The sequence below is a fragment of the Scatophagus argus genome, chromosome 10 (assembly GCF_020382885.2).
Source record: "Scatophagus argus isolate fScaArg1 chromosome 10, fScaArg1.pri, whole genome shotgun sequence".
Lineage (NCBI taxonomy): Eukaryota > Metazoa > Chordata > Actinopteri > Scatophagidae > Scatophagus > Scatophagus argus.
Genome location: NC_058502.1, coordinates 18,343,990 through 18,357,917, shown reverse-complemented (window position 1 = coordinate 18,357,917; position 13,928 = coordinate 18,343,990). Strand labels below are relative to the sequence as shown.

General features: G+C 39.9%; 1 protein-coding gene across 5 annotated transcripts in view; it reads left to right on the top strand.

The window, feature by feature from the left end:
• Positions 1–11,505, top strand: part of LOC124065653 (regulator of microtubule dynamics protein 2) — a 28,253-nt gene extending 16,748 nt beyond the window's left edge. For all 5 annotated transcript variants that reach the window (XM_046401246.1, XM_046401244.1, XM_046401245.1 and 2 more), the window contains exons 6-11: positions 7,028–7,103; positions 7,686–7,763; positions 9,351–9,449; positions 10,784–10,837; positions 10,949–11,029; positions 11,172–11,505. In XM_046401246.1, the coding sequence (XP_046257202.1) occupies positions 7,028–7,103; positions 7,686–7,763; positions 9,351–9,449; positions 10,784–10,837; positions 10,949–11,029; positions 11,172–11,225 (442 nt within the window). In that variant the 3' untranslated portion in view covers positions 11,226–11,505. The remainder of the gene's footprint in view (positions 1–7,027; positions 7,104–7,685; positions 7,764–9,350; positions 9,450–10,783; positions 10,838–10,948; positions 11,030–11,171) is intronic.
• The last annotated feature ends 2,423 nt before the right edge of the window (positions 11,506–13,928 follow it).

Genomic DNA, 13,928 nt, shown 5'->3' with positions numbered 1-13,928 from the left:
CTTCATTCATATCCACTCCGACTCCTTTGATTGACAGTTTAGCAGGTAGGACGGCCTCGAAAACCTGCTCTGTTGTATCTGTAGCTGGCAGGGCAAGTCACAGATGTTAGTGACACTGCAGCTGTGCACTATTTAAAGGGCCTGGATCCTGGATCTGATTTTACACCGAAAATGTCTTAACAGGCATTTCAGTTGCTCCACCCAATGCAGGGACTTTTTGACTACATTTTCCAGGACACAAACGGTTTATACTTTGTATGAGATGGTATCCCATAAGTCATTCTGTGCTGGTGAAATTAGCTTTGTAGTAGAATATCTTGCTTCAGGAAGAGGAGCAGGTTCAGCCTGTCTTTAATGTGTCTTGGAAGACACTCCTTCATGGGCTGTGCCCCTACCAGGACCCGGCCTGTGACACATAGTCATTATATAGTGTGAACATGCAGCAGTCCCTAATTTAACTAACATGCTGCATATTGCAGAAGTGGCATATTAGTCTATGTTAGTTAGCACTAACAACATCGAGAGCACAGCTGAGGCTGATGAGAAGGGAATTTGTTTTGCAGGTATTACAACACAATATTGACAAAGTGATCTTTATACCATATTGCAGGTATGCTGTAGAATGCCAATATTCTGTAAATACCGGTCAAGTGAATGATGTTCTGTCTTGGCTAACGTTATCTGAAAATAAACTGCATACTGTCTTGCTGAAGCAGAGCTTTTCCAGCTGAACTGCATACCCAAATCTGTCTCACCAGCAAGTGGAGAGCTGCCCCCCGCCCCTCGTTCCCCGTCCCCAGCTGGCTGTGATTTTGATCCAGCTGGACACTGTATGCACAAGTGGAAACCACTGCATTGGCCTTGGCCTCATAAATGCAGTGTTGAGTCCACATTCACAAAATTTTGTATTTAACAAAACACCATAAATCACATTCTATGGGTTTATATTTATTTGAATAACAGCAAGTTGGGAGACCTGAAGTGATGAATGAATGTGATGTCTGGGCAACAGTCATCACTTCACAGGAGATTATGCATACTTTCCAACTCTGTCATGCACCAGATCTCTGTTCCTTTCCCAGGTGAAGGTAATGAGGGCTCTTTTGAAGCTGGCTGTCTGTTGAAGCACTTGAGTCAAAGAGCACCATTGAAATGAATGCTATCAGCATCTCCATGCCTCTCCACACTTGTCACAACCCAAAATATTTTAATTCTCTGTGTGTGACAGAGTGAGATACCTCCACCTCTCTCCTCTCAGGTTTCATTCTTCAAAAGCACTCCAGTAATGTGTGGCTGTGAGGTCCCAAGCTTTCTAGTAAACCACTTTACAAAGAGAGCTGATGTGTGGACTGCAAGAGGTGAATATAGCATAAGAGGTGTATTTGTGTACAGGTGTATGAATGTGTGTGAGTGGGCCTACAGTATGCATGCATTGGATTGCATGAGGTTCTTTCGGGACAGCAAGTATGAAGCCTGCTTGTACAGTCTTAGCAGGCTGTGAGATGTGATTGCATTCTTGTATTGCCCGCTTTGTTCTTTAGGTGTGTTTTCAATGATCCCTCCTGTGTGAATTCAGCCCATGTAAATCCCTCACTATAGGGCCTCTCTGATGGTACAAAGGGCCGCGGATTAAGCAGGGAGCCTGTGGCAGTGCCAGTCAGAGGGGGGTGGGGTCACTCTGACCTCTACAAAGACAACTTTAATTTCAAACACGTGCCTCTGTTTGCTGCGGCCATCGTTGGTGTCACCACGGCAGCATTGTGCTCTGTTCCCAGTAGCCATGGAAACATGGTGTCAGTGTAAACTTCACTGTGCTCTTCACTGTGGGAACACTTGGTACAAATACCACCTCATATGCAGAGAAAACACTAAAACACACACAGCTCATTCTGTTATGGGCTAGGTATATCAACACACTTCACACACTCCCACTCAATGTCTCACACAGATTGTCCATGTATTCCTCAAGTTCCTCCTCCGGTTTCTGCACAAGTTTTAGCCTGGAGTCCTGCCTGGCCCTCTCTGTTTTGAATGAGCTCTCTATGTTTGGATTTGAAGGCTGAAATCAATCTGCTGTTTCCTCCAAGCAGCTGACACTTAGGCCCTTTTGTTTTTGCCCGGCAGAGTGGGGGATTTCACTGAGCTGCGATAAAAACTCGGACTAACCTTGCGCAATTAAGTGTTCTGTCCTCATCTTGTCTTCCCCCTGTCATGTTTTGCCTCCACCCACTTTTCCTTCTCCTCTTGTTATTTCCCCTTTCTTCCCTTATACAGTCAAGGAGAGATAGAGTTTCAACTCAGAGAAGAAAGGAAACGATAAACAACTGCACACTGGCCCCTAAGGCTTGACACACCTCCACATTCCGACTCCTTATACGCTCCCTCCCCTTACCTGTCTCCGCCTCTCCGCTGAATTTGTGGTGTTGTTTCACACAATAACAATAGATATGCATGGTCCAGGAAATCTGATGCATGATTTCTATATGTTTTGTTTTGGGTTTTTTTTATACGTATAGACGACAGAAGCATAGGATCAGATTGAACTTCTATTGACAGTCTGGGTGCAGAGATGAGATAATTCTGTTATATGTTGTTCCAATCATGAGCAACACTGCCACTGGCACTGTTGGATCACATATTAGTAAAAACTGCCAAAATTGCTACATGCTGAATAATGTTAGAGTTGGCCAATCAGAGGGATGTAAAAATACGTGTTGTGGTAACCTGTATATTGAGCAATCTCTCCCACAGCCTTCACCTGAGTAATGCTCAATCTTAATTATAATTATATTCCTTTCGGGTATGCTGCTCTGGTCGCTCTCTTCACTCCTCACCACTACTACGATTTATTACATTTAATCACGTTAAAATAGTTCAGCATGTTCATAGAGAGAGAGAGAGAGAGAGGGAGGAATGACTGACTAGTTAGCATAACTCTTGAAGGAAGATTATAGTTCACAGAGATCATTAGTTGGATTCACAGGGCATTGTGGGTGATTTCAACCAGTGAAGAGAAGCAAGCACTGCTTCTTGTTAATGAAACAGGATTAGTATTTTATAATTTACTTTGTTCATCTGCATAAGGTTGTAAGTAAAGATTTTATTATTATTATTATTATTGTTGTTGTTGATTAGTAAAAGTACTCAGTGCAGTAAAGTGCCCTATTTGAGTATTATATATGATATCATTATTATTATTATTATTATTATTATTATGACTCATGCAATGATGAAAAAGCAGGATTTTACTGCTGTGGATGGTTGAAGCAGACATCATTTTCAATCATTTCCTAACCCTGCAACTATTGATTATTTTCATTATAGATAAACCCGCTTGTTTTTTTCTCTCTCTTTTTCCTCTTGTCGCTTTTTTTGTCATTAACACTATACATTTGTATGATTTGTATGGTTTGTTTTGATATTGGCTCTTATGAGACTTTTATAATTGTGCCATAATTATTTCTCACCTCCTGAGTGTTGCACATGTTCAGTACCAATCAGACTGGATGTCCTGATCTCGTAACTTGACTGGTAGCTTACTTAAGTTACCAGTAAATCTCTCTAAATCACCTCAGTACTTACTTCCTGTCATCAACGAGGCCTTGTAACATTAAATGACATCTTAATGAGTCCAAATTCCACCACTGTAGTTGAGGTCATGAAAATTGCATGATGCAGTTTAATGGTTTCATGACGGCCAAAGTCAAAGTCATTATGATGATGTTTATGACAAGTTGTCTTAAATTCAAGTTGTCATAACTAAGACATCTCGAACAACATCAGCTTTGCGTTAAAACTGACTGACTGTCAGTCGTAAATGTTTTTAAATACCCCTTCACATTCATGGCAGGTGTTGTGTAGGTCTTATGCAAACCCCCTCTATATAGTATTAACATTCATTTTACTCCGGTGCTCATGGTGGTGCAAAGAGAATGTCAGTATTTAATCAAGCAGATGGTTTCCTGGCTGTTAAGTGCATTTTTGTTAAATTCTGTTCACACTTCTCATTTACAAATTTTGAAAAACTGTTGCTTTCATTTTCCCACTATGTTTAAATTGGATCATTTGACCAGATTATGAAACCACTGGATACTGTGAGCACCTCCTACCGCTTAATGCACAAAATTTGATTAAAATGTGGCAGCCAAGCGCCGACCAACTGTGTTCTGACTCTGTTTCCTCACAGCATGTATTTAGTCTCCGGTGATGGATTTGCTCAAAGCCTTTACATCCAGCAGTCTGTTTTCATTGGAAGCTATGCAGCACAACTGCAGACAGATAGCATCTCTGCTCCTGTGATGTTGTGGAGCTCTCCACTCATCAACCACCAGCAAGCGGCAGCGTGGCCGCACCCTGCACTACCATTAGAAAAATAAACACAGATCTTTTTTGGATCTTTTTGGTTACAGTTCCACACAGTTCATCTGTCTTTGTTTGCTTTGAAGGGAATATTTAGGCCACTTATAAGTGATGTGGTTAGTACTTGTTTTAGCACTGTTAATTTTCCACACCCCCCACAGCAAGTTGGAGTCATGGTAGTTCGCACAAAGATTAATGTTTCAATGATGTTTCACCCATTTACAACCACCTGAATTATGGATCTTGTTTAGTGCTCTCTTAGTGCTTGGAAAATTTTCAACTCAAGTCATATCACGTTGTTACCTGCTAAGAAAGATCATTGTACCTACTTTATCTCATTTTAGTGATTACCTACAAGTCATGTTGTACAGTTTACCCTCTGCCACAACTCACTACATTTCACCCCCTTTTTTTTGTCTCGGTGTTCTGTGCTAGCATGCTGTGCCTGATCACAATCCAGAGAACCAGACAAAAAAGAGTGAGAGCGACTACGGAGAACAGTAGCCAGTGTCTATTAAATCCTGCAATGTTAAAAACAAAAATCCATTCACACATACCAGACACTTCGGTGCACACACACACAGTTGCAGATTCCATCTACCATCAGCACCACCATGTCAGACGACACTGTCAGATGACCTTTGTACCCACTGATCCTTCATATAAAAAGGTGTTTATGTCGCTCTGTGGTGTTTGACAGAGTACCAGCAGGATTAAAGCAGCCTTGCAGTGAAAAGACTTTGATCAGCTCTCTCCTCTCCAAACCCACAGCGTCATGCTGACTTACACCTTCCGAAGCTGAAATCTCATTTTATAATGAGAGTCTTGCTGAAGAGTGTTGATGTTTTTTCAATGCTCCTTTGGTTTTTCATTGTTAGTGACCCAGAACAAAGGGCGGTGTGACTGAAAGGTAATGTAGAACCTCTCACCAGCCCTTCCATGTATGTCAAATTTCACTAATTGACTTCTGTGTTGCTGCAATCAATAATTATTACAGTTGTACTCATCGCCCGCCAGCAAGCGGCAGCGTGGCCACACCCTGCACTACCATTACAAGAATAAACACACTATTAGTTACTATTCCACACATTTCAGACCACTTAAAACTTTATATCCTTTCAACTCAGTCTTATATTTCAACTAATTTACATGTAAAGTATCAACTGATAGCAGTAAGGTTCTTTGGAGACCCAGTCATACAGCATCATAGTGCAAAGGTGTGTATACCTGTTCCCAGTGTTTCCCACAGGATTTGGTGCATCTATCATTTTGCATTTTGAGAGCAGGTTGTATAGGCTAGATCGTACATGCTACAAACAAACAGAAGAAATTGTAGAAAAAAATTAAAAATAAAAGACAAAAAAAAATTACATATATATATATATATATATATATGAGAAATGCTGAGCTTCGGCTCTGTTGCTTAATTGCTTAATTGGTGTCACTTCATTGGTTTCCATTTTTGCATCTTTGTAACGCACAAAGTACAAATAGATTGCAGAGACATGAACTGCATGCTAGCACATCAGCTTAACGTGCCTCCAAACTTGGACATTAGACAGTGCAAGTTTACGTTATTGTTCCTGCAATTCCCTGACATCTTTTTTCTTCATGACAAGAGGAATAGTTCTGTTTCATCTTTTGATGAAAGTTGTAAACACTGAAACCATTGTTTGATTGATTGATGACCATTGATACTAATGATTCACACCCACTTTCAGACACTATTCAATTGTCTCACCAGCACGTATCTTGAAGCATATGATGTCTTTCATCTTGTGAATGTGAAACATACGCGTATTGGAGTATTAGAGGCATGTGCTTTTAGAATAAATAAAGAATAAATAAATAAAAATGAATCCCAATAGGGCATAATCATGGCCAGGAGCATTTTGCTTTTGGGTTGTCCATCCCATTCTTGTCAAGGCGATATCTCAGGAATTTTATCAAATTTGGCACACACACTTACTTGGACTCAAAGATTAACTGATTAGATTTTGGTGCTCCAAAATCATTATGACCTCATAACACATTTCTAGCCATAAATCAATAGTTCGTGCAGTAATTATGACAATATTTCATACATATGATACCGACCAGATGAAATGAAGAAGCGATTACATCTTATATCTTATATCCAAAGAACAAAGGTCAGCTTCATTATGACATCAATATTTTCTGTCCATTATTCAACTCGAGACTAATCTTGGGTCTTTGCTGTGCTGACTGTGTCAAACTTCTGTTGGTTGTCAGGTTGAAGATGTGCGTGAAGCATCCGTATTTGAAGCTTCTTTGCAGCATATTTTTCTTTGCATCCATATTTGAAATATTGTAGTCCAGCCCAAGCTCATTGGTTTTGCTGATATTAAACTTGACGTGATCGTTGCTGCACGATGTGATGAAGAGCTCAGCCAATCACTGCGTATACTAGTCTGGACAGTCTTGGATGTAAGCTGCAACTTAACTGGTGTACAGGGGCGTATAACCATATTCTAGTTGTTTACTGCCAGTGGAAGTGGTCATTGCCTTTTTGCAGCTGAGATACAGCAAACAAATTTACTGTTTTAATGAAACTTTGTATGTTCATTTTAAAACGTACAAACTGTAAAATCACCAAGTAGTATGCCTGTAAACCTGACCTGTAAAACAGAATGTTGTCTCTCTGCAGGTATGCCATCATGTGTGGCATTATGGCAGAATATGACACAGTACAGAACAAAATAAAGAACGGATACCTCTTTAAGGTACGTTGTTGTTGTTGTTGTTGTTGTTATTACAGAAAGCAGTCCTGTTTTGTGCTGCACCTGGGACTGTGCAAATCCTGAAACTCATCATGACCAATTAGTGAAATGCTACCACTATTTAATGTATCCATTTTTCATTTATATGTAGTATATGGGCACTGTTTCTCCCATATACTTTGAGTAGAATGGAATGGTTTCTTGTATCACTTAGGCCAGAGGTCATTCCTACAACCACTCACTTGCATAAAAACAACAGCACGTAGCATTTAATCCTCTGTCAGCTGCTTCAAAATTCTTGACAGGTGAAAAGAGGGAGAGATAGGGCACTGGAGAGGAAAGATATGAAAAAAATTGAATCTGAGGCAGGGAGAAAGGAAAGGAATGAGTGAGGGAGGGTGTGTGACTGTCTGGTGTATGCGCTCGCCCTGCAAGATCGCGTGTGTAAGTGGTGTTTGTGAAATACTTGTGGGTTGGTGAAGCAGGACAGATCAGGTCATAACAGAAGGCAGTGGAAATAGCAGTCGTGTCATGAATCAACAGTGAAAATCTTCTCCCTGTCTGTTTGTTTGTCTTTCTTCACAGGATCATTTGGATAAAGCCATTGAGCTGAAGCCACAAGACCCCATGTCCTACTACCTTCTGGGCCGCTGGTGCTACGCTGTATGTAACCCTACCAACACTGTGCAACGCATATACTGTATGTCTCCCATCTCTCCTGACCTAGACAAAAGATTTACTGAGGCTGACTTGTCTGCACGGCCTCTCGTCTTCCTTTGCTAACCCACCCACAGTTTCCCCTCATTCATTTTCTGTTTAGGTTTCCCTGAGATTTGTTTTGCCCTCTGCAATATTTGCAGAAATTGCTACAGGAGGTTGACACCAGCCATTGTTTGATAGAAATCAGATTATACCAAGGACATCATTTTTATCCTGTTCCTGGTCCAAGCAGTTTTTGATGGAGTTAGTGATTGTTTCTGTGAACATCATGTCTGTCAATCACTGAATCATTGCTGCTCTTATTGAAAATAATGTGTGATGATGAACTACTATCATTTAGACATAAAGGTTTACAGATATGTGCTGTTGGGTTGTTTCATGAGATATTTGTAAGGAAGGAAGTTATTACAGACATTGCTCTGACTAAATTTTATAGTACTCACCTCCATTGTTGGTCCCAGAGATTGAGTGAGAAGGGACTGTGTGGAGCAGAGACATCCGATATTTTCAGGGATTGAATTTTATGGGCTGTCTGTGGTGCGTTCATGTTAAACAATGATCTACTGTTTGTATTCAGCCAGCGGATCTGTTTGAAAGGTCTTGTGATGACGCCAAAGCAATGCTACACCTGCAATTAGATGTTGCTCTGATGAATGGTACGAGGCAGGAACATTACATGTTTGACCCAGGCTTGTCCTGGCCATTATCATCTTCTTCTTCTTCTTCTTCTGTGTCAGTAGAAAAGTGTACAGGGTACTTGTGGTCATGGATATACTTGAAAAGTCACAGTTGGGGAAGTGTTTTCTGGCCTGGAATAGTTAAGAAAAATGATGTGTAATCAAACTGGCTAGAAAGTTTTATGTATACTTGTTTGTGGAAATGGATACTTACAAAAGGCATTACTTTGTTTTGATTAAATGTTTAAGGGCGAGTTCACCCCAAAATCAAAAACACATTTTTTTCCTTTTATCTGTAGCGCCATATATCCATGTTGGTGTGAGTTGCTAAATTTTGGAGGTATCAACTGCAGAGATGTCTGCTTTTTCATGAATATAATGGAGCTATATGGCACTTTGCATATTTGCATAGCACCAAATGAAGTGTATTTTAAATACTCAATACCCAGTTACTCCAGATAATGCACAGACCTTGTTGCAAGCAGTTTCATGTTGGAGCTATTTTCCCTCTGCAGCAAAACATAAGACCTGATGAGAAAATCTTAATGTAATTTTCACTTGGAACATTTTTTCAGCTTATAAGAACTACATCAAGAAAAAACTTGAAGACCACTGCGACTCCCAACAGCTAGTCCTGATGTCTTAAAAATTAATTTAACATCCCGTGAAAATCTTGTTTTTGCTGACCTCCGGTGGTTTAACCTGCACTCATCTAACCACACCCAACATGTGAAACATTAAACCCGAGAGGGCAGTGAGACTCTGTTTTTAGCCTATTGTGTGGGTGGTGTTGTTCCAAAAATAATGTACATAATTGGCCTTTAACTTGAGCTGTTAATTTATTATTTTGCAGGTGGCTCAGTTGTCATGGATTGAGAGGAAAGTTGCTGCAACATTATTTGGAGAGCCTCCAAGTGCTACAGTTGAGGACGCATTGAAGAATTTTCTTAAGGTGCTGCGATTTGCTGTTTTCTTCCCAGCTTCTATACGTAGAAGTCCTTAAGGCTGAAACGTGTCGTCCATGTCCGGCAGATGCCATTTGACAATCTGACAAGCACTTTGTTTGAAGCATACTTACACCTTTAGGAATTTTTCCACTCAATGTGGGTGCTTAGTATATTAAACATAGTTTATTTGTTGAATTTGGCATGTGCTTTGTCTGTTGACCTGTCTTTTCTCCGAAATCTAAAATATTTCCACACTGTTGATTTATTCCTGAGAGGAGAGTAAATATCATCATTGTCTTTGTCTTGGCTACTTGCCGTTATGTCCCTGGTGCCAGTAAGAGATCCATCCATTATCCATATCACTTACCATCAGGGTCGCACGGGGGCTTATCCCAGCTGAGTGTGGGCGAGGAGTGGGGTACACCCTGCGCTGGTCGCCAGTCAATTTCAGGGCTGACACACAAAGACAGACAACCACAGATACATACACTCACACCTAGGGGCAATGTAGAGTAGCCGCTTCTCAGTTGGGGCCAGTTGGGTGCAAAATATACATGTTTTAAATAACCTCAGCCCTCACATATTAAAAAATAACCAAGTGCTTTGTGGCTGACTGGCCAAGGGGCACCCAACCCCTGAAAAACAGCTCCATAAAGAGGTGTGTCCGAATAGTCTTGTTTATACTGTGTATCGGCCATAATATTCTTGAATGCCTTATATGTCTTTTGATTAGAATCCTGATAACATAGGCCTGACATAGCCTGAAAAAAAATCCTACTTTTTACTTTAATCCCTGGGAAGTGGCTTGTTTTATTTCCATGATGTTTAATAGATTGCATATTCTGCTCTGAGATACCATGATTATTAAAACTGTTTGTGTCCTGTTTGTCTTGGGTTCACTTGCATTTTGCCTTCAGGTCACTCTTGTACCAGTTTTCCAAGGCCAAATGCTTTGTATTTACAAAGACTTAATCTGTGTTCCGACAGTGCAAATGTTTATATTGTAGAGAAATTAATTTTGCTTCTGGCCAATCTTCCTGTGCATGCCTCTTCCTCACGTCTTGTGTATCCATCAATTTGATTTAAGCGGGCCTTGTTACAGCATGTCGCTCATCACCTGGAGGAGAGCCTCCGGTAAGCTTCAAGAGATTTGACAAAAAACATCCTGTATGGTTATGTAGGTCCCCAGCCTATAATCAATGGTTATCAGTACCTGACTAACTGGGGGGGGGGGGGGCGGCTGTTGAGGTTGAGGCAGCTGCTGGGAACAGACATGCAATATGAACACTAAAGACTAAATTGTCTTCCAAAGCTGAAAGAGAATGTTTTCTTTGTTCAGGTTGAGGAGATCCATCCAGAATATTCCAAACTCAACTATGTGTTTCTAGCTAAGGTCAGTATTAGAAACTTTACATTGCCACTGTTTTGGAATTACACTGTGGATCCTACTGTTGTGGGGGATTGTGCCGAGTGCATTGATCACTCCTGCTCTTTTCAATGGCAGTGCTACAAGGACCTCGGACAGAGTCAGAACGCTAGGAAGATGTGTCAAGCTGCTTGTTCAATGAATGCTGTGTCCAAAGAGGTAGACCTTATCACTGTCTTATTGTAATGCTGTGTTCATATCCGTCTCACTGGGTTACTCCATCTGACTTGTCTCTCTTTGTAAAATGCATTGTAAAGAATCCACTTTGACTCATATTTTATTTTAAATAATCTTTCCTCAGGATGAAGAGGCACAAAAGGAGCTGGACTTACTCTGCCCAGCACTTGGAGTGTGACAACAGCAACAGCATTGAAAATGGATATATCATGCGCTGTGGGTGTGTGCGTGTGTGTGTGTGGGTATATTGAGAGGCCATCATGTTAATTCACTCTGTGAGTGGAGGAAATTTTTGTGTGGCATTATATCATCAATATTAGGCATGTGGCTACCACAGATAGAATCATCCTTTAGTTTTATCTTCCAATCAAATATAATGTAATTTTGTTTTATTTTTTTATTAATGTGGAAAACAAATTTTTCATACCTGGTTGTACCAAATCGGTGAAATAATTGTTTTTTGGGGTTTTTTTTTTCATTTGATTTTTTCCTCTCAAATTGGCATCAAGTTTATGAGATGGATTTTTGTTGATTTTAATTATTACAGAAATTAGATTAATCATAAGTTCTAGTGAATTCTATGTGACTGTATTATATTCCCAGTTAATCTATATGTTTATGTGTAGGAAACATTCTCTCAGAGGTTTGACTGCTCTGATAATGAGTATCCCAAGAATACCAAGGTTCATTGACAACAAAGACCTGTCACTTTTTGAGAAAGTGACCCACAGGACTTGCTGTTCTGTCCTGTTATTTTTTCTTTGTCAAGCGTCTCCCACCTCACATTCAAGGGGCAGTAACAAAAGCCCATTGGACAATGGTTTGACCACTGGATGACCTCTTACAATCTTCACACTGTTGTCATTCAGACCAGCATAAATGCTCTCTGGCTACATTTACATGCACACTGTAAAACTAATTGCGCCGTAAACATACATTGATGAATATGTCCTTTTATGAGATCTGATGAACCGTGGTTGTTGATTTTGGCTCGTGTCCATTGAAGACATTATTCAGCCACTTCCTGTCACTCAACCTCTATGACAGTAATGTCACCCCAGCTTAACTGCAGTTAATCAAATGGTCCAATGTGAAAACACTGTAGAAGGTGCACATCCCCTTTTAAAATGGCTTTTTTGAACATGTATATGCAGCTCTGTCTCTCTTACATTTTAGACATTTTACATTATTTTAAAATCTGCAAATTAATTTTATTGACAGATAAATTATTATGAGTCAGGCAAAGTTCAGAGACATTGTAAGAACACTACTCAAGCTTGGCATTCCAATTAAAAAAAAAAAAAGAAAGGGTTTAATACTTATAGAAGGCTCCTGTTGGGTGTTATATGTATACATATATATACACCCAGAGTTAAGGTTCACTTCACATTTTGCTCAGGTTTCAGTTCATTTAAAACATATACTGACAAAAATTTTCAGTGTCATCAGGCCTCATCAGTTTGCTGTCAGACAAATAACTTGGATTGAGTTGTTTAAAATTGACCTTACTGTTATGCATGTACAGTTACGTACATTTATATTGGGACAGTTACAAGTTTTTTGGCCTCTTTGCACTGCCTCATTGGATCTGAAATGAAACACTCAAGATGTGAGCGAGGTGAAGCTTTTCCAAAGGGTTTGATGAAAGTGTGGCAATAACCATTTAGGAATTACAGCCATTTTTATACAGCCCCATTTTGGTTTTGGAACCCATGGAGATGATTAAATGATGACTTTCCTCCTTTGAGATGCTTTGCCAGGTCTTTACTGTGGCTTTCTTCAGCTGTTGCTTGTCTGTTATTCTTTCTGTCTTCAGTCTTGTCTTGTGTTCCTTTCCATGTCCAGTCTTTTCTCTCCCCATCATTCTGGTACAAGTTAATGTTGTCTTCGTCAGTCCAGAGAATCTTATTCCAGAACTGGACAGGCTTATTTAGGTGTTTTCTGGCAAAGTCTAATCTGGCCGACTGTTGTTGAGCGTTCCCAGTGATTTGCATTTTGTTGTGAAGCCTCTGTAATTTACATTCATGAAGCCGTCTCTTGACTGCAGACTTTTACACATGACATGCCTACCTCCTCAAAAATGTTCTTGACTTGGCTAGACGTTGTGAAAAGGTTTTTTCTTCACCAATGACAGAATTCTGTTGTCTTCATAATTGTCTTCTATGGGCTTTCAAGTCTTTTGTTGTTTTGATGGAGCTTAACAGTTAATTCCTTGTTCCAAATTGTTTTGTTTTTTGGCCACTCCTGATGTTTTCAGCCTGTTTCACTTGCATAAACACCTCTTTGAACCTCATGTTGAGCGTTCTAAGGAACAGTTACCAAATGCAAATGTAACACTCAGAACCAACTCCAGACCTTTATCTGCTTGATTTGTCATGGACTAACGAGGGAACAGGCCACACCTTCCGTGAAACTGCTAGTCATCCATTTGTTCCATAATTTCTAAGCCACCCAAATGTTGGTGGGTGTATAAAAATGGCTGAAATTCCTATATGGTTAATGACACACTTTTGTCAAACCCTTGAATTAAAGCTGAAAGTCTTCACTTTGCTCACATCTTGAATATTTCATTTTAAATTCAGTGTGGTGGTGTACAGAGGCCAAATGAAGAACTGTCCTAAAATATTCGAACCTAACTGTAAGTGGAGTCATTGACATGGAAATTGGAGAACAAGTTGTGGTTTTTCATCATCTCTGTAACAGAGAGGATTGATGGCTCTCTAGTAAAACTATAATAAATATAGCAGAGGTAGCAGACATATTACTAATTTGAGGTAAAATAACGCCCCTTATAGGTGATGTGATCAGACTGAAGTAATTTTTAAATGTTTCATTTTACTAATGTCTTATGCATTCCTAACTATTTTACACTTGTTTATGT